The 18,803-nt window shown below is 40.9% G+C and overlaps 1 protein-coding gene across 7 annotated transcripts in view; it reads left to right on the top strand.

The window, feature by feature from the left end:
- Nucleotides 1-18,803, top strand: part of LTBP1 (latent transforming growth factor beta binding protein 1) — a 444,991-nt gene that overhangs the window by 62,333 nt on the left and 363,855 nt on the right. For all 7 annotated transcript variants that reach the window (XM_038006776.2, XM_038006775.2, XM_038006780.2 and 4 more), the window contains exon 3: nt 14,127-14,424. In XM_038006776.2, coding sequence (XP_037862704.1) covers nt 14,127-14,424 — 298 coding nt within the window. The remainder of the gene's footprint in view (nt 1-14,126; nt 14,425-18,803) is intronic.

Here is an 18,803-nt window from a genome sequence, read left to right on the forward strand (position 1 = left end):
TGAAACTAGTTATACCACATTTTCACAGTAAGAGAGCTAGTAGCCAGATGCATCATGTGTTTTGTTTGCAAATGCATCACCTGCTGTCCAGCTTCCTTCTGTGGAGAGGAATGGCCTTATATTTCACAGTGAGGCTTCAACTGTTGCTGCCTTTTGGCATGTCAAAGTCTAATTACTATGGTCTCTGTAGCAGGGGCTGTATCCACAGCCTGTGAATGTTTGTGTTCTATGATGATACTCGGGCATCAGTGACATTTGAAAGGGGTGGTTTTTTGAGATGGAGTCTCGCTCTGTCGCCCAGGATGGAGGGCAGTGGCATGATCTTGTCTTACTGAAACCTCTGCCTTCTGGGTTCAAGCGATTCTCTTGCCTCAGCCTCCCAAGTAGGTCTTGAACTCCTGACCTCAAGTGATCCGCCCACCTCGGCTTCTCAAAGTGCTGGGTTTACAGGTGTGAGCCATCATGCCCGGCCTTGAAAGGGTTTTTATTTTAGCATCAAAAATCTGTGGCATGGCTTGGATTGCATTTCTTCTAGGGTGTTCCATCCTTAGTCACGTAATGCTACTAATTCACCTGAAGCAATGCTGTCAAAATAAATCAAATGGTAATTTTAAAAGACTCTGTCTCATTCATGTAGCTTTTACTCAGTTAAGAACACTTTGGAAATATGACTCTTTTCATGAGAACACTCATGTAGCATTTTATTTGCTGATGGCTGTCATTTTGCCGCTATCACTGTTTTATGCTGAATGGTTAAGTGTGAGAAAGAAAGAACAAAATGGTAGCCTATTGTGCTTGACTCAGTGAGAAAGGCTGTTTTAGGTTAATGTAAAATTCCTATAGTAGAACGAAAATTCTATCCCACATACAGATGTGACCTGCCTTTCAAAAGCTTCTTTGAAGGCTATTTTGGAGTGTGTGGGGCATGAATTTGGTGCATAGGATAGTATTAATTGACATCTGTCTCATGCGACTCTGAACCAGGAGCTGTCCCTAAGTGCTTTGCATATATTAATTAGTCTACATATAAGTGCTCTTTGTATTATTTCCATTTACAGATGAAAAAATTGAGATGTAAAAAGATAATAGAAACAAGGCCACACAGCTAGTTAGTGTTGAGCTGGGGCTTGGTTTTGACTGTCTGGCTTCAGTGGACTCTGGCTTTTAGCCACTATATGGCACTCTCTAATCAAAGTAAGTTATGTTTTCTTAGTCTTTTTTTTTTCCCCTTTATTTGAAACCAAGTTTCAGCTCTTGATTTGCAAGTTGGCAGTCATTTCTGTCTTATAAAGCTTATTTTTTATTGCCCCAGTTTTCAAAAAAGCTTTTCTTGTTTAACATTTTTGGCTGATGAAAATAAAAGTCAACTTTTCAAACAGATTATACGTGTTCATAATAGCGCTAGTCATATGAACCAATCATAATATGTTAAGAGTAAGTTTCAAAGTAAAAATAATGTAAGTTCCAACATAGTACATTTATCATAAAGCCTAGTGAATAGTACTCTGTCTCACATATTGTTTAGATTGTAGAAATTACAGCCCTTAACAATTTATGTTTAAACTAGCCCTTAAGTGAATTAACATTTCTTTTTAAAAAAATTATTGATTTTTGCCAAACAATAAAAGTAATAACAGACTGTTTTAGAAAATCTGGAAAGTATAATATGGTATAAACAAAAAATTAACACTGTGTGTAATTTCACCGCTTATAGGTAGATGAGTCATGTTAGCATTTAAGTCCATTTGCCTTCCAGCCCTCATTCATGCATTTACTCCTTCCACAATTACTTATTGATTATCTTCTAGGCGCGAGGGCAAAAGCAGCAACCAAAATAGTCTTTCTCCCTGGGGAGCTTATACTTTATTGGAAGAAGCGGACAATGACCAGATACATATGCAATATGGTGTCAGGTAGGGAAAAGTGCTTTGAAGAAAAACAAGGCAGAGTAGGAGAATACAGGCACAGAGGCTGCTGTTTTGGGAAGGGCAGCCCCAGAGAAGGCTGAGTGATTTGAGGAAGGGAGCCTGTGACTGTCTAGGGAAGGACATGACTGGGGAAGACACAGCCAGTGCAAGGCCCTGTGATGGAAGCAGGCTTGGTGTGTCTGGGGACCAGCAAGCAAGCTGGGGTGACGGTAGTGTGGTGCTCAAGGGAGTGCTAGGAAATGACATGGGAGAGATGGCAGAGGTTTGCAGGCTGTAAAAATAAGGGCTTTGCATTTCATTGAGTGAGGTGGAAGCCTTTGGAGGGTTTGAGGCAGAGGAGTGATGTCATCTGGGTTTGGTTCTAACAGATTCCTTCTGGTTGCTCTGGTGAGAATAGACTGCAGGGGACAAGGTGACTGGGAGACGGGTTTGCGGGGAGGTGGTAAGAAAAATGGTCAGATATAGGATGTCTTTAAAGTAGAGCTAACAGGATTTCGAGCTGGATTGGATGTGTGTTATGAGAAAAAGAGAAGAGTCACATTTAGTGATTACTTGGTGTTGTGGGCTGAAATACTGCCCTTCCCTGATTCACATGAAGTCCTAACCCCCAGTACCTCAGAATGTGAGCTTCTTTGGACATAGGGTCATTGCAGATGTAATTATTTAAGATGAGGCCATACTAGAGAGTGTGTATGTGTGACATAATCCAGTGGAGTGTTGTCTTTATGAAAAGGGGATATTTCAGCATAAGCATATATAGAGGGAAGATGTGAAGATATAGGAATAAGGACATCTGTTAAGCCAAAGAATGTTTGAGGCTACCAGAATCTAGGAGAGAGGGATGAATAGATTATCTTTCAGTCCTCAGAAGGAACCGGTCTTACTGACATCCTGATTTCAGACTTCCAGCCTCCGGAACTGAGAGGTAGTAAATTTCTGTTGGTTAAGTCACTCATTTTGTGATGCTTCATTGTGGCAGTCCTAGCAAACTAATACACTTGGTGAGCAACCTTGTGAATGGCAGTCCCTTTTAAGGCAGTGAATGCCAGGAAGGAGCAGGTCTTAGAATTTGGGGTGGATGGAGGGAACACAAGACATGCTAAGTTTGAGAAGCCTGTTAGATACCCACATGGAGGCATCCATGAGGCTGTTGGATGTGGACATCTGGAGTTCCGATAAGAGGACAAGGGCCAGACATCTAAATTCGGGCACTGAATGAGATCACCAGGAGAACTGTCCAAGGATCAAGGAGGCCCTGGGAAATTTGGACATTTGGAGGTTGGGGAGAGAAGGAGGAGACAGGAGACAGAGCCGAGGATGGCAGTGAAGTGGGAGAAGGCTGGCAGGGCGTGGTGGCTCAGCAGTCATGGGAGGAAATGGGGAGGAGGAGGAGGGACAAGACCTCTGTGGCCAGCACTGCTATTGGTCAGGAAGGGAGAGGACTAAGAACTCCCACTGGATTTAGCAGCCTGGAGGCCACTGATGACTTGGACAAGAACAGATTCAGTGGAAAAGCAGAAAAGTGGATGCACAAGGCTGATTGAAGGGAGTTCAAGAGGAAGTGGCATTACATCATAAGCATTATCCCATGTCATTCAAGATCTTTTCAGGCTGGCTAGGAAGAGCATATGGGTGTGTGGAGGGGTTGAAGAGAAATTGGTTAATGAGCACATATAGTTAGATAGAAGAAATAAATTCTGAGTTTGATAGCAGAGTAGGGTGGCTAAAGTTAACAACAATGTATTGTATATTTCAAAATAACTAGGAGAGAGGACTTGAAATGTTCCAAATGCATAGAAATGATAAATACTCAGGGTGATGGATGCCCTAAATATACTGACTTGATCATCACACATTCTCTGCAGGTAACAAGATATCACATGGACCCCATAAATATATACAAATATTATGTATCAATTTAAAAAACTTTGAATATCACATTCTAGGATTGTAATCCCTTTTTTTGTTTTTTTCTTTTCTTTTTTTTTTTGAGATGGAGTCTTGCTCTGTCACCAGGCTGGAGTGCAGTGGCTTGATCTTGTTTCACTGCAACCTCTGCCTCCTGGGTTCAAGCAATTGTTCTGCCTTTGCCTTCCGAGCAGCTGGGACTACAAGCGTGCGCCACCACACCCAGCTAATTTTTGTATTTTTAGTAGAGATGGGGTTTCACCATGTTGGCCAGGATGGTCTTGATTTCTTGACCTCGTGATCTGCCTGCTCAACCTCCCAAAGTGCTGGGATTACAGGGGTGAGCCACCGTGTCCAGCCTGATTCATTCTTCACTTGTTTTATGGGTGGGATGGTTCTTACTTTTACTACTATATTGGTTGTGATACTGCAGTGGACATATTTGCATATAAAATTCCCTAGATTAGGAATGACAAAACACAACAGGATGAGTATTTTTAGGGCTTAATCCTAAAATATGGCCAGTCATTTACAGAAAATCTGTACCAGTGTCCACTCCCATTGGCATGTAGGAGCGGGCTTTGTCTCACTGCACAGCTCCCTTCCATGTATTATTGAATTGACTAGAACATCCAGAAATGCATTAAGTTACAGAGGTGATGGTAGGGGTTATGGGCTGAATTTTGTTTCCCCAAAATTCTTATATAGAAGTCCTAATCCCCAGTATTTCAGACTGTGACTGTATTGGAATTAGAATCTTTAAAGAGGCAATTAAAGTGAGGTCGTTAGTGTGGGCCTTAATCCAGTATGACTGACTGATGATCTTAGAAGAAGAGGCAGTCCAGGTGTGGTGGCTCACGCCTGTAATCCCAGCACTTTGGGAGGCCAAGACGGGCAGATCACGAGGTCAGGAGATCAAGACCATCCTGGCTAACATGGTGAAACCCCATCTCTACTAAAAATACAAAATATTAGCCAGGCGTGGTGGTAGGCGCCTGTAGTCCCAGCTACTCGGGAGGCTGAGGCAGGAGAATGGCATGAACCCGGGAGGCGGAGCTTGCAGTAAACTGAGATCGCGCCACTGCACTCCAGCCTGGGCGATAGAGTGAAACTCCATCTCAAAAAAAAAAACAAAAAAAAACAACAACAACAAAACCCCCCCAAAAAACGAGGCAATTTGGACACAGAGACAGACACAGAGGGAAGACCAAGTGAAGTCACAGGGAGAAGACGGCCATCTACAAGCCAAAGAGTGAGGCCAACTCTGCTGATGCGTTGACCTTTGACTTTTAGCTTCCAGAATTGTGAAAGAATAAATCTCTGTTATTTAAGTCCCCGACTCTGTGGTACTTTGTTATGGCAGCCTAGCAAGCTAGTACAGTGGGCATTAGTGTTTTGTTCCTGATTTACAGGATGATGTCTCTGGTGGTTATACTAAATCATACTGGACCTGCATACTAGACACATATATTTAAGAACATATTATAATTTATCCTCCCAAACCTGATCTCTTATGAAACATAAATCCTGAATCAGTGGGATCTCTTTCCGTTTTGCTGCTCTGTGGCAGATTTTAACACTAACATTTGGCCTGGTCCGTGTGTTATTTATTTCTCTCTGATTTCAGGTCTCCTGGTTACATTCATGGTCTCAGGGAGGTCTTTCCTAACTCCCTGACCCCCACTGTGATCACCCCCCATCAGACACTCCTCTTCTCTTTCAGAAAGGCTGGTAATAGTTATAATTACTTTCCCTGTGGGGTCTCCCTGGCTGGGCTGTGAACACTAGGGGACGGATATGATGTAAAAACATCATCACTGTTTCCAGTTCTAGCCACAGGGCGTATGACAGTGCCTGGTGCAAAACTGAGCATAGAATTGTCACTCAGTATTTTGTTGAATGAGTAAGGCATGGGTCAAACTTTGCAACGTGCCCGAGGGCACTGGGGTGGGGTAGGGGGGCTTCACACTCAAATCTCTGTGACCCAGAGCCTAGCCCCGTCTCGTACCTGCCTGCTCATCAGTAGATGAACTTGGGCAAGGATGTATGGAGTCACACTTTTTGGTTTTCTGTCTTTGGCTTGGTAGTAGCTCCTCAAGGAAATAAAGCACTTCTAAGAATTCTTGGTATTCTTTATGGTCCCTTGAATATAATAACTCACAAATACTTGCCGGTTGTCCAATTAAGGCCCCCACTTTCCTCCTTTTACACCTTTATTATTATGACACTAGCTGTATGGTGATTCTTTTTCTATACTCGTGTCTTTCCTATTGGACTCTGATCTCCTTGAGAGCAAGAAATTTGTCTCCATCTTTTATCTGCAGTTCTTGGCACAATGCAAGCATTTAAGAGGGGGCTCAATTGGATGGAAAAAGATAAGATGGATGGGATTAAAAAAATTTAAAGATTATTTAGAAATGTATTGTCTTCCTTCAAATGAACTTTAAAGATATCAGTTATAACAATATATGTGCAAAATAGTTTACAGTTCCTAACATCCAAGATTTGTCAAAAATGTGTACTGGGATACATATATACTAGCATGAATGCACAAAGTAAAATTATACTATTAGAGAAGTTGCTTAAGGAATGAATGACAGTGAATTATGAAATAACCTGTGTTTTAATTCACATTATCAACGCTTTAAAAGCTGGTAGTATCACTTTATAGTTCTAATTTTGAATAACTGTTAATACTATATTCTACTCAACCTTTATGGTTCTATTACATTTTCTTCTTGGAACAAATAGCACTGCTGTGGACACCTGTATACATGTATGCCCAGTTATTTCTTTTTTTGATTATTAAAATAAATTTCTAAAAATGAGCCTACTGAAATATTTGAAACATTGTTCAACTGCTTTCTAAAAGGCTTGTACCGTATTCCTTACCTCCTTTGCAGCACTTAGTACTAATATTTATATTTTCTAAAAAATTAGCCATGATGTATCTTCTCGTTTTAGTATTCATTTCTTTTGAGGACTTTGTTAATTTGGACATTACCCTACAAGTTTATTTGCTAATTGCATTTCCCTTTGTCTTAATTATGTATTTCTCTTCTTTTTTTCATTTTTTGATTTTGGTCTTCCTTTGTTAAAGGCAACTTTTATTAATTTTTTTATATAATAGCATTTTCAGAAATTTTTTTTTCTGGGTTATTCCCTTTTGCTATTTTAATTACTGTTAAATGCTTATATACTCTAAACTGTAGATAGATATTTTAACATTTTCTTTTATTTTCATTGAATGCCTGTAATTAAAAAAATCATAAGTGGCAGTAATAAGATCAGAAACAATCCAGGAAAACTGCTGGTTGTTTTGTATTACATGACTTGTGATTTAATTATGTTATATTCTGTGAGTGCTTTTACAACTATTGACGGTACTGGGAAGAGTGTGTTTGGCCCCAGCTGACCACCTATTTTAAATTACATCACCTGATTAACAACCAGTGCTGCTGAGCTTAGGTTTAGAAAACTTCAAGCTTCCAGAACACGGCTCTTGGGGAACTGGGAATTCTGGGGCTCTGTACTTGACGTAAAGGCATTAAACTCCCGAATAAAACATGAGATTCTGTACCCAGCCTTTGTGACTTGTAGTCCATTTAATTTTTGCTATGCTCAACTATCTGGTTGGTGAAATTGTTACTTGTAAGATTAGAAAGGCAAATAGGGTAGGAAAATAGTGTGGAAAGAATGCTTGTATGACTTGACAGTCTGACTCAGAGGGAAGAGAGAGAACCATGAAAGCAAACACCCATCCCTCACAGGTTTCAAATAGATTTTCATAAGAATGAAAGACCTGTAAAGATTTTTTAAATATATTGGTGATTGATGGGCATGGTTCACATATTTAGGAAATTGCATTATGTGGAATTCTTCATTATTCCAGAAGACTGGATAGAAAAGGCATTGGGATGTTATGCTAATTTTTTTTTCTCTTTAGGGATTTTGGAGGAGGCTGACCCAGAGACATTTACAATGAAACGACAGCATTTATTTGGGTTTGGTACAAGGAGCAAGCAGACAGAGTAGACTAAAATGTGTGACCTCATGCTGTATTTCTTGTGATCTGATATCACTTAGTGTTATTGAATAACTTCAAAGGGCAGCTGGGAATTACTGTGAAGACACACACAGCAAAGCAATTTCTCACCTGCTGTCTCTGATCACAGAAGACACAGTTAGACTCACATTTCTCCCCAGGACACATGCGGTAGACATGCTGCAACTTGTTTGGAGAGAAAGGCAAGGGGCAGAGAGTCACACTGTTTGCACTGTGTGGGCTGAGACAAGTTTTAAATATAACTAAGGGTTACTTTTTTAGAATTAAAAGCAGTAGAAGTTGAGCTTCGGGGCATGGGTTACTTCCTAAAAATACAATCACTGAACTTTTAAAGAACTCTAGGATCAGCTTGTCAAACTGGAGTAGATACAAATGTGAAAGACATCTGAGACTCTTTAGTACTTGGCGCACAGATTGAGAATGAACTCAATTTTGACTGTTTCAAATGATGAAAATATTTTCAGAAGACCAACCTGGTAGCCAGGATGGAGTAGGATTTTGTTGCTTAACCTGCTCACCTAGATCTTGATGTCAGTGGGCTTTCTGCAAGCCCAGTATCTGAGTTTGTCGCTGTCTTGGGGGCAGTTTTGGCCACTTTTTTTTTTTTTTTTTTTTTTTAAGAGATGGGGTCTTGCTGTGTTTCACCAGCTGGACTCAATCTCCTTAGTGCCTTCAATAACCTCCTAAGTGTTATGTCCCTTGTAATGTTCTCTTCTCTTTGACCTTGACCAGTTTGCTTCACTGTCGCTACTCTTCAGAGTTCTTCTACAACACATTGGATCTGGCTTCTGAACCTGTTTCTATCTGTAACTATAACATAAGGTTAAATGTCGCTGCAGACTTTGTGTATTTGCAGAGTTTACTTTAATTTTGATGGAAAAACATCTGCTTTAAAGGATTGGAGACTGCTTGATTGAGTAAATCTCAAATCAAGTCTGGAAATGTAGGTGTTACCATGTAATGAATTAAGAGACCATCGGCCGTCTTTCCTTTATAGACGTCCTTAAATCCCAGCATCATTTGGAAAGTAGTGGCTCTGTGTTTATATCAGTCAGTCAACCAAGTTTAGGCTCCTATCCCAGGCTACAGAAAGTTCTGTGTAAACCACTTAACTGACCTCACAGCTTATAACCTAGTTGGCAAATAGGAGAGAACTGTAAGAAGTTGACTAGTATGTGGAATGCAAATGATGACAGTGGACAAGAGCCAGATGGTACAAAGGTCGTGGTACGGGTGGGTGGGTGGGTCTATCAGTCACTTCTCACACTGCTGTAAAGAAATGCCTGAGACTGGGCAATTTATAAAGAAAAGAGGTTTAACTGGCTTATGGTTCTGCAGGCTGTACAGGAAGCATAGCAGCTTGTGCTTCTGGGGAGGCCTCAGGAAACTTCCAATCATGGCAGGAGGCAAAGGGGGAGCAAGGCACATCACATGACCGGAGGCAGAGAAAGAGAGAGGGTGGGGAGGTGCCACACGCTTTTGAACAACCAGATCTCAGAATCACCCACTCACTCACTATTGTGAGAACAGCATGGATGGGGTGGTGCTAACCCATTAATGAGAACTCTGCCCCATAGTCCAGTCACCTCCCACCAGGCCCCACCTCCAACTCAGGGGATTATAATTCAGCAGGAGCTTTGGTAGGACTCATACCAAACCCTATCAGTGGACATTTGGGAGAGACTTCATAGAGAAGGGTGGGAGAAGGGTGGGCTTGAAGCACTGGAGGTTTTCACTGTGCTCACTGGATTGAGGGGCACGTGTTCCTGCATAGGGCTCCCTCTGTGCGGAGACAAAGAGGTGGGAATCCCAGAGGATGGGTGAGCTTCTGCAGGGGTAGACCAGTGAGAAGCGAGGGTGGAAAATGATTCAAAGAGTAGCATTTTAGAAGACTAGTCTGTCCGCAAGCCTGGATTAGGATTTTGTTCCTAACCTACTACTTTTCAGACTTGGCTGTACGTTTCAGTCACCTGGGGGGTTAAAAAAGTACTGAAGCCTAGAGCCCTCCCCATACTCCCAGAGGTTCTGATTTAATCTGTTTGGAATTAGGCCTGGGTTTTGGGTGTTTTAAAAGCTCCCCAGGTGATTCTAATGTGCAGCTGAGCCTGAGAACCACCACCCAACCCACTGATAAGATCTTGATGTAACCTCCACTGAGCCTCCACTCATCGAGCTGAAACACAGCACAGTGCTGGCCAGGAAAAAGCAGGATCAACTGATGGGGAAAAAAAAAAAAATTAAAAAGTACTTCTGGCTGACTGGGGGCAGTGGCTCATGCCTGCATTCCTAGCACTTTGGGAGGCTGAAGCAGGCGGATCACCTGAGGTCAGGAGTTCGAGACCTGCCTGGCCAACATGGTGAAACCCTGTCTCTATTAAAAATACAAAAAATTAGCTAGGCGTGCACGCCTGTAATCCCAACTACTTGGGAGGCTGAGGCAGGAGAATCGCTTGAGCCTGAGAGGTGGAAGTTGCAGTGAGCCGAGATTGTGCTACTGCACTCCAGCCTGGGTGACAGAGTAAGACTATGTCTCAAATAAATAAATAAATAAATAAAATAAAAATAAAAGGTACTCCTGTGACAATATTTATAATATTCCACATAGTCCAACACCTTAGTTATAATAACAGTTTTCACGTAAATGCTATGAATTTTTGCATTGGCCATGAAGTAGATGGGGGCAAATGTGTAGACTTTTGGAAACGTATGGACATGGAAAATGTGTCCAAAATTTGCAATAAAAATGGCAGGATAAAACAAACACTTTTATCATAGCCAAACATTCAATAGCCTAAAAGCAATTATAGCATGAAAACACTAAACTTGCAAGTATAAAAATATAAGTCCTCAGAAACTTGCTGCTGGAAGGCCTCAGTTTCCAAATGCTGTATGTCAGTGATTCTCAAACCTGAGTGTGCATTGATGTCGCCTGGAGGGCAGTCACTGGTTGCTGGGCTCCAGTTTCAGGTTTAGCAGACTTGGGGAGCCCAAGGATATGTAATTTCAAAGTTTTCCCAGGTGATACTGCTGGCCTGGGTACCATACTGTGAGAACCACTGGTGCTTGCTGCCATGTAAGAACCACTACTGCATGGGTTCAAATATTATAGGAAAAAGGTCTTGATAAACGTGATAGAAGGACATGAATTTTGCTTTTTATGTCAGATGAGGGGCTTCTTTTGGGAGTTAGGGAATCTGTCCTCCTCCAGTACAAGCCAGCCACTCCTCATCTCCATGCTCTAGGGGGTACCTGTCTGAGTCTAGGTAGGGTAGGTAGAAGAGAAAATTGTCTTTTCGTTCTCCTAATTGTCCTTTTAAAATTTACTACAAAGGGTGGTATTATATATAGCCATAATATTATATAACATGTTCTTTATTTTTCTTCCAGTAGAAAATATTTGTAAGTTCAAAGCATTTTTTTAAATCTTTTATGACTGTCTCCCCACCCCTCTTACCCGACAACATGAAAAATTTGAAGAGTTAAAAAAATTCCTGACCATCCATGTCTTCCTTAAAACAGGTTCTTGCGGCTCATTCTTGGTGGTGTGTTGGAGGATGTCAGTCCTTGGCCTCCACCTAGGTGCCAGCTTTTGCATCAAACAGCCTTCCTGGTAGAAAAGACATTTGCAGTGCACCTTGGGAGGGAGGAGAAGCGGAAATCATTCTCAGATGTTAGAAAGAAACATGTTTCTAATTGAAAGCATGACGAGAGGGCACACGTGAAAGTGCCTGGGTGGTGAGCTCAGGCCGAGGCACAGCTTTGAAAGCCCTGCTCAGTCCTTGCTGTGGCCACTTCTGTTCTCGTGGGTGGATCCCATTCCCATTCCTGTGACATTCCAGAAATAACCATGGCTGAGCAGGGACCCAGGACAGCATCTCAGATATAGCAACAAAGTTTGCTCTGTTGGTCAGGAAAACTCTGATACATTAGAATCCCGAATTCTAGAAACACAGAGCTTTTGAATTAGAATTCTGGAAGCACAGTGTGGGAACAGCCTTTATTCTCATATTGTGGGGACCATTTTAGAACAAATCGCTGCTGCCCTCCTCATAACCCCCAAACACACACAAGTGCAGAGGCCAAGGTTAAGTGACTTACTCCAAGGTCACCTAGGGAACTGGCTCCATTTTTTTTTTTTTTTTGAAAGAATCCTTCCCAACTTTTTGAAAATTTCTCAGCTTGGTATTCTGACACCCAAGGGCCATTTTAGAAAAATCATTACGTGCTGTAATGAATTGGCATCATATCGTAGAAAGATGGGAAAAGTATCTTCTCTCTTTTATAGAAAATCAATACGTTTCAAGGCTTTTAGGTCTTGGTCTTTTGGATCTTCATAACTGAGTCTCCTGTTGTTCGTTTTGCTTGTCTATTTTGTAATTGTTTTGTGGACTGAAGCTTGTATTGAACTTTATGGGAGACTTGATAGTGTGTTCTGCCTCAGGACCAACAGTTTATGTAAAAGGTGAGGTGACAGCCACAGGGCAGCATAATAAATGTATTTGAACAAATAAAGAAAGGACTGAAGGAATCATGGCCATAGGCCTATGACATTACATAATAAAACTTAAGTCAGTAGCATCTACACTTCTTTTTCTTTTTCTTTTTTTTTCTTTTTGAGATAGAGTTTCCCTCTGTCATCCAGGCTGCAGTGTGCATGACACCATCTCGGATCACTGCAACCTCTGCCCCTTGGGTTCAAGCGATTCTCCTACCTCAGCCTTCCAAGAACTGGAATTACAGGCACCCGCCACCATACTTGGCTAATTTTTGTATTTTAGTTTTGTATTTTTTATTTTGACCAGGCTTGTCTCGAACTACTGACCTCAAGTGATCTGCCCGGCTCCACCTCCCAAAGTGCTAGGATTACAGGCGTGAGCCACTGTGGCCAGCCAGTAGCATCTAAACTTCTAAGGGACCTTGCCTATCATAAAACCTACTTACTCTACCAATGACCCACAGCCCTGATAACTTTTTTTAAAAAATTTTTTGAGACTGGGTTACATTCTGTTGCTCAGGCTGGAATGTAGTGCTGTGATCATGGTCGCTGCAGCCTCGACCTCCTGGGCTCGAGAGCCTCCTGAGTAGTTGGGATTACAGGTGCATGCCAACGTGCCCAACTAATTATTTTTATTTTATTTTATTTTTTGGTAGAGACAGAGTCTCACTCTGTTGCCCAGGCTAATCTCAAACTCCTGGGCTCAAGCGATCCTCCCACCATGACCTCCTAAAGTGATGGGCTTACAGGCGTGAGCCACTGTGCCTGGCCTGATAACTTTAAAACTCTGCTTGGTCATGAGTGTGGTGATTCAGCGTACATACATCCTCGCAAATAGGAGATGAAGAAGTTGTTTCTTTTTGGTTGCCTTTCATTATTAAATTAGCGATGGTGCTTAGCACACTGGAATTTTATACAAACTAGCAGGTGTATTTTGGGCGACTCTCAACCTCTCTGCCCTTGGTTTTCTCGTTTTCTCATACGTCAAGGAGTTGATTGGACTAAATTTCTGACACAGTCTCTCGAAGATCTGATAGCCTATACAACATGAGGTCTGTAGGAGAGCACTTTTTGGGGTTGGGGATTGGACTAGACCTTTCTTTTTGGCCAACTCTGGGCAAAAAATTTAGGCTTAAAAAATTTTAAATTAAATTTTAAGTTAAATGTATATTTAAATATACATATACATATATACATATATACACATATATACATATATATACATATATATACACACATATAAATATAAGCTGCAGAGCATAACTTTAAAATAATGGCAGAGCATTTTCTTACGATTCTTCCTGGATTTTCTTATGCATTTCTGGGAAGTAGACACAGTAAAGTGGTTAAGAATGATGGCTTTGGAGCTGGCTCACTTGGTTTCCAATTCCAGCTCTTCTACTTAGTAATAATTATGTGACGTTTAACAAATCACTTAATCTCTGTTTCTGTTTTTTCATCTGTAGAGTGGGCACAATAAAATATCTACAAAACACGTTGCTGGGGAATTAAATTTGTTTATATGTATTTAGAACAGTGCCTGTCACATAGGAAGCCATTCATATTAGCTCTTCTCCCCCTCCTCCGTCCAACCCCCCCTTCCTCCTTATGAGTGCTTTTGTAGATTTTTATTGGAGATCAAACAACCTGATGCTACTGTTAACCCTTTGGAAAAATTAGGAAGTCTGCAATGTTCTTCAAAGCTGTGCCTGCTGTTGTCTTTCTGCAGCTAGCTGTGTTCCGCCATGTCAGAATGGAGGGATGTGTCTCCGGCCTCAACTCTGTGTGTGTAAACCAGGGACCAAAGGCAAAGCCTGTGAAACAATAGCTGCCCAGGATACCTCGTCACCAGTCTTTGGAGGGCAGAGTCCTGGGGCTGCCTCCTCCTGGGGCCCGCCTGAGCAAGCAGCAAAGCACACTTCGTCTAAGAAGGCAGACACTCTACCAAGAGTCAGCCCTGTGGCCCAGATGACCTTGACCCTCAAGCCGAAGCCTTCAGTGGGACTCCCCCAGCAGATACATTCTCAGTGAGTGTTTTGAAATTTTGTTTAGCTAAGGATCATCTTAATTACTCTCTTGGATGCATTGCTTTAAATCACTGTCCCTTTCCTGCACAATTTGCAGAAATCACTTGGATAGTAATGTCTTTCTTTCCTTTCTTAAGGCTTTACACATTAGGCTTACACATGGAGTCTCTTAAAAATATTTGATATGTGTGTTTAGCCTCTGCAGGAAAATTTACCGTAAGTACAACCCAAGGCAACCCTGAGGATTATAGGGATCAAGATTGGAAGGGAATGATAAAGATAGTTATTTGTGATAAAGTTGTTAGTTTAAAAATTCTGTTTTTGAGGGGGGAGCCGTTCTATAGAGTTTTGAAATAATTAAAAAACAAACAGTGTTATTTTTAAAGTTATCTGGAAAAGGTAAGAACTCAGCTTGCACAGAGAAACTACTCAAATGAAAGGGGGTCCTTGCAAAGAATTTCTCAACCTCAGTAGCAGGTTAAGTGTACCTTCTGTTAACACCATGTTTATCTCCCAGTTGCCGTGTGGGTCCATTTTTGGTGAATGAGCTTGTTTTCTATTTATGGGAACAAGGTTTTTTTTTTTTTCCTTAGTGTTAGGAAGTAAGTGCTAATCTGAACAAAATGAGAACTCAGAGAAGAAAGATGACTCCGTTCTCTGAGTTGCATTGCAAGCAGCCACTCAGCTGCACCGGCTCCTTAAACAAATTGTCTCCTCTTAATGAGCTATTCTATATGGATAATAAGATGCAGAATGTACTGCAACTATCACTTGTCATTTGTCTAGGAATGTAAAATACAGGAAGTTCCCAACTTAAGAATGGGCTTGGCGTAGCAGTTCATTTTTAAGTCACTTGCTTGGAATTTAGAATGCTTCTTCCCTCTGTAGAGACAGCTTCCACATGGTGATTAGTATCCAGTCAGCCCACAGAAGTTATTCAGTCTGTTACTATAGATGAAATTATTCTTATTTCTACTTCCCCTTCGAATAGACCACCTACTATTTCTGCTGAGTGTGGTCTTTTTCTTTTCTCCTCCGATTCCCTCCTCAATCCTCAATCCTCTTTTTTTTCTGTTTTTCTTCATTTTTCTGTAATTTCTCCTTGTCTCATAATACTTCAGTTCTATTGTGGTAGCTAGATTTAGGGGCTAGTTTGAAATGCTACTTTGCTATTGGAAAACACATTCTGCTGCCCTCAACGAGAAGCAAAGGTAGGTATAGCTAATACTTACTAAGTGCTTACTATATGCCAGGTACTCTTCTAAATGCTTGTTGTGTATTGTTCACTTACAATTCACAAGGACCCTATGTGGAAGGTAACATTAAACCCATTTTACAGATGAGAAGACTGAGGTACAGAGTGGTTAAGTAATTTGTTCAAGGTACCACAGTTAGTAAATGAAAGTATTACAATTTAAATGGAGGCAGTCAGGTTTCAGCATCCATGCCCTGAAGGAAGGAGTTGGCAAAAATTTTCTGTAAAGGGGCAGATAATAAATATTTTTAGCTTTGTGGGACATACGGTTTCTGTTGCATCTACTCAGTTCTGCCATTGTAGCACAAAAGCAGCCATAGACAGTGTACGAATTAATGAGTGTGACTGTGTTCTAATAAAACTTTATTTTATGGACATTGAAATTTGAATTTCATATAAATTTCACAGTTCATGAAGTATTATTCTTTTTTTGATTTTTTTCTCAACCATTAAAACACATAAAAATTATCCTTATGGGCCATATGAAAGCAGGCTGTGGGCTGGATTTGGCCCATGAACTGTAGTTTGCTAACTTTTTCTCTAAAGGATAGTAGTGCTTTTTTTGTGTGTGCCAGAACATGAATATAACTATGTGTTCTTGGAACGATATAAAGCTTTGATTATATCATAGCTAGACATCTTCCTTCCAGCATTGTTTTAGATCTTAAAAACAAAAAATAATTCTGTGTTGAACTATGCTGTGGCGATCAAGAGTCATATTACTGTGAATTGCAATTAGTTTTTTCTAGCATTATGGCTTACATAAACTGTAAAGTAATTTACAAGCAACATTATTCATCTTGAATATCACCATCCACTATTAGAATTTGACCCTCTATGATGTATATATATGGATTGTTAGTAAGAACCATATGTCAGTTGTCAGATAAAGGAACAGTCCATTTTTTTTCCTTCCTTTTGGTACCCGCAGTGTAATTTAGACAAGAATGTTGTGAGTCAAAGAGGAGGTTAAGGTTTCAGCTCTGACTCAGCTTTGGTAAAATAAAGTCATTAGGCAGTTTGCTTTGGAGATTTCATCTGCAGAATGAAGATGCGTTTTTATGATAGCATTGTTATAGGTATGTGTATATGGGTGTGCCTACTGGTGTGCTTTTAAGTAAAGAGAAGAGATGAGAAGAGATGGCCTTGGGTGCCATCAATCCTGATGTTAATAAACTGTATAGATTGCCCCATTATCTGGTCACTGCAGAGAAGATTAAGATGTACAAGACCCAGTCCTGCTCTTACGGAGATTTTGAAATGACAAATGAGCTATACAAAGGAAGGGACACAATTAGCCCTTTGAGTAATTTAGGTTATGACATAATCACGGTGAGTCATGTTTAATCAAATGGCCAAGAAATCACATATGATAGGTCCATTTTGGCTACTTTTGAGAAATGTTAGAATCCTTAAGTTATCTTTAAGATTGCCTTTGTTAGGGTATTTCAGGTTTTGTGTTTAACCAGTAAAGGAGATTGATTAAGCCTCCTTAAAGTATTCAACTGTATACATAAAATATGTCTAAAATGCCAAAATGTTTAGTGTTACATTCCTTGTGTGGCATGTGAAGTGCTATCATCTCGATCACTTATTCAACAAGTTTTTATGGAGCATATTTTATGTACGAGGGCACTGTTCTAGGAGCTAAGGATATATAACATTAGGCAACTAAATAAAGTGCCTGCTTTCTTGGAACTTAGTTTAGAGAGGGAGAGGCAGTTGATAAATGACATAATTAAAATACACATTAGATACTCATAATTGCTGTGGAGAAAATAAAACTGCAGTGGTAGAGAGGGCATGCTGGGCTGGTATGAGGTGGGGAAGAGTGAGGGGTGTGGCAGCTTTAAATAGGCTGCCAAGGAGGACCCTGCTGAGAGGCATTTCAGCAAAGACCTGTGGTAAGGGCATGAACCCTGCAGATACGGGGGGGTGAGGCAGAGGCTTTGAGGCAGGAATGTGCCTGAGGTGTTTGAGGAACAGCTAGTTTGGTAAAACTGTAGTGTTAAAAGCACATATTTTAGGCAGGTGGGTATAAGATGAATTGGTTTCACCTTTGGCTGAATTGGTTTGAGGCAACTTGATTTAGAACCAAATACAAATGAAGTTCCTTAGGAAACCAAAAGAAAGAGCAGTTGTTTCCAGATTTTGAAGTGTTAGTACGGTGGAGTCTAGGGATGGCTCCTTAAAGAAGGTGTCTGTGAGAAGATGGTTGAATTCGGATACATACAACTGGAGGAGAAGGATGTATCCAGGGCAGGCAATGATGTGAGGCTAGGTAGCCTGGCATATTAGTTTTCTTTGGCTATGTAACAAATCACCCCAAAACTTAGCAGCCTAAAATAACATGCATTTATTGACTGACAGTCTGTGTCAGGAATCCAGGAGTTGCAGCCAAGCAGTCAGCAGGGGTGGCAGTCATCTGAAGGCTCGATTGGGGCTGGGGAATCCACTGCCAAGATGGCTCACTTTCATTGTTGTTGGCAGGAGGCCTTAGCCCTGGCACTGGCTGTTGGCAGAAAGCTTCACTTCCTCTCTATGCGACCTCTCTGTAGAGCAGCCTGAGTGTCCTCACAGTGTGGCCATAAGCTTCTCCCAGAGTGAGTGATCCTAGATTAGGGAGAGTGAGAAGAAGGCCACAGTGCCTTTATGGTCTTGGTCTTAAGGATGCCACATCTTCACGTTCACCTTATTCTACTCATTGGAAGTGAGTTGCTAAGTCTAGTCCTCACTCGGAGGGAGTAGAAGTATGCTGCACTGCTTAAATGGAGAAATATCAAGGAATTCGTGGACATATTTAAAAATGACCATATTTAGGATATGATTTAATTAGAGCTTGATAAAGATGAAGATTAATGGTAATATAAGGTAATATAAAGCTCTGAAGGTTGCTTGAAAACCAAGCTGCTGACTAAGATGTCAACAAAACAATTCCCAAAAGACACAAAATAGATAAAAAAGTAATAGAGGGAGGACTTGTAGCTTAAAAAGCCTTAAGAAACACAATAACCAATCACAGCATTTGGATTATGTTTCTGTCCTGATTCAAACAAACTGCTAATAAAAGAAAAAGATAACAATGACGATTTATAGGACAAGCATGAACGTGCTAACATTGATT

The sequence above is a fragment of the Chlorocebus sabaeus genome, chromosome 14, assembly GCF_047675955.1.
Source record: "Chlorocebus sabaeus isolate Y175 chromosome 14, mChlSab1.0.hap1, whole genome shotgun sequence".
NCBI classification, from domain to species: Eukaryota; Metazoa; Chordata; class Mammalia; order Primates; family Cercopithecidae; genus Chlorocebus; species Chlorocebus sabaeus.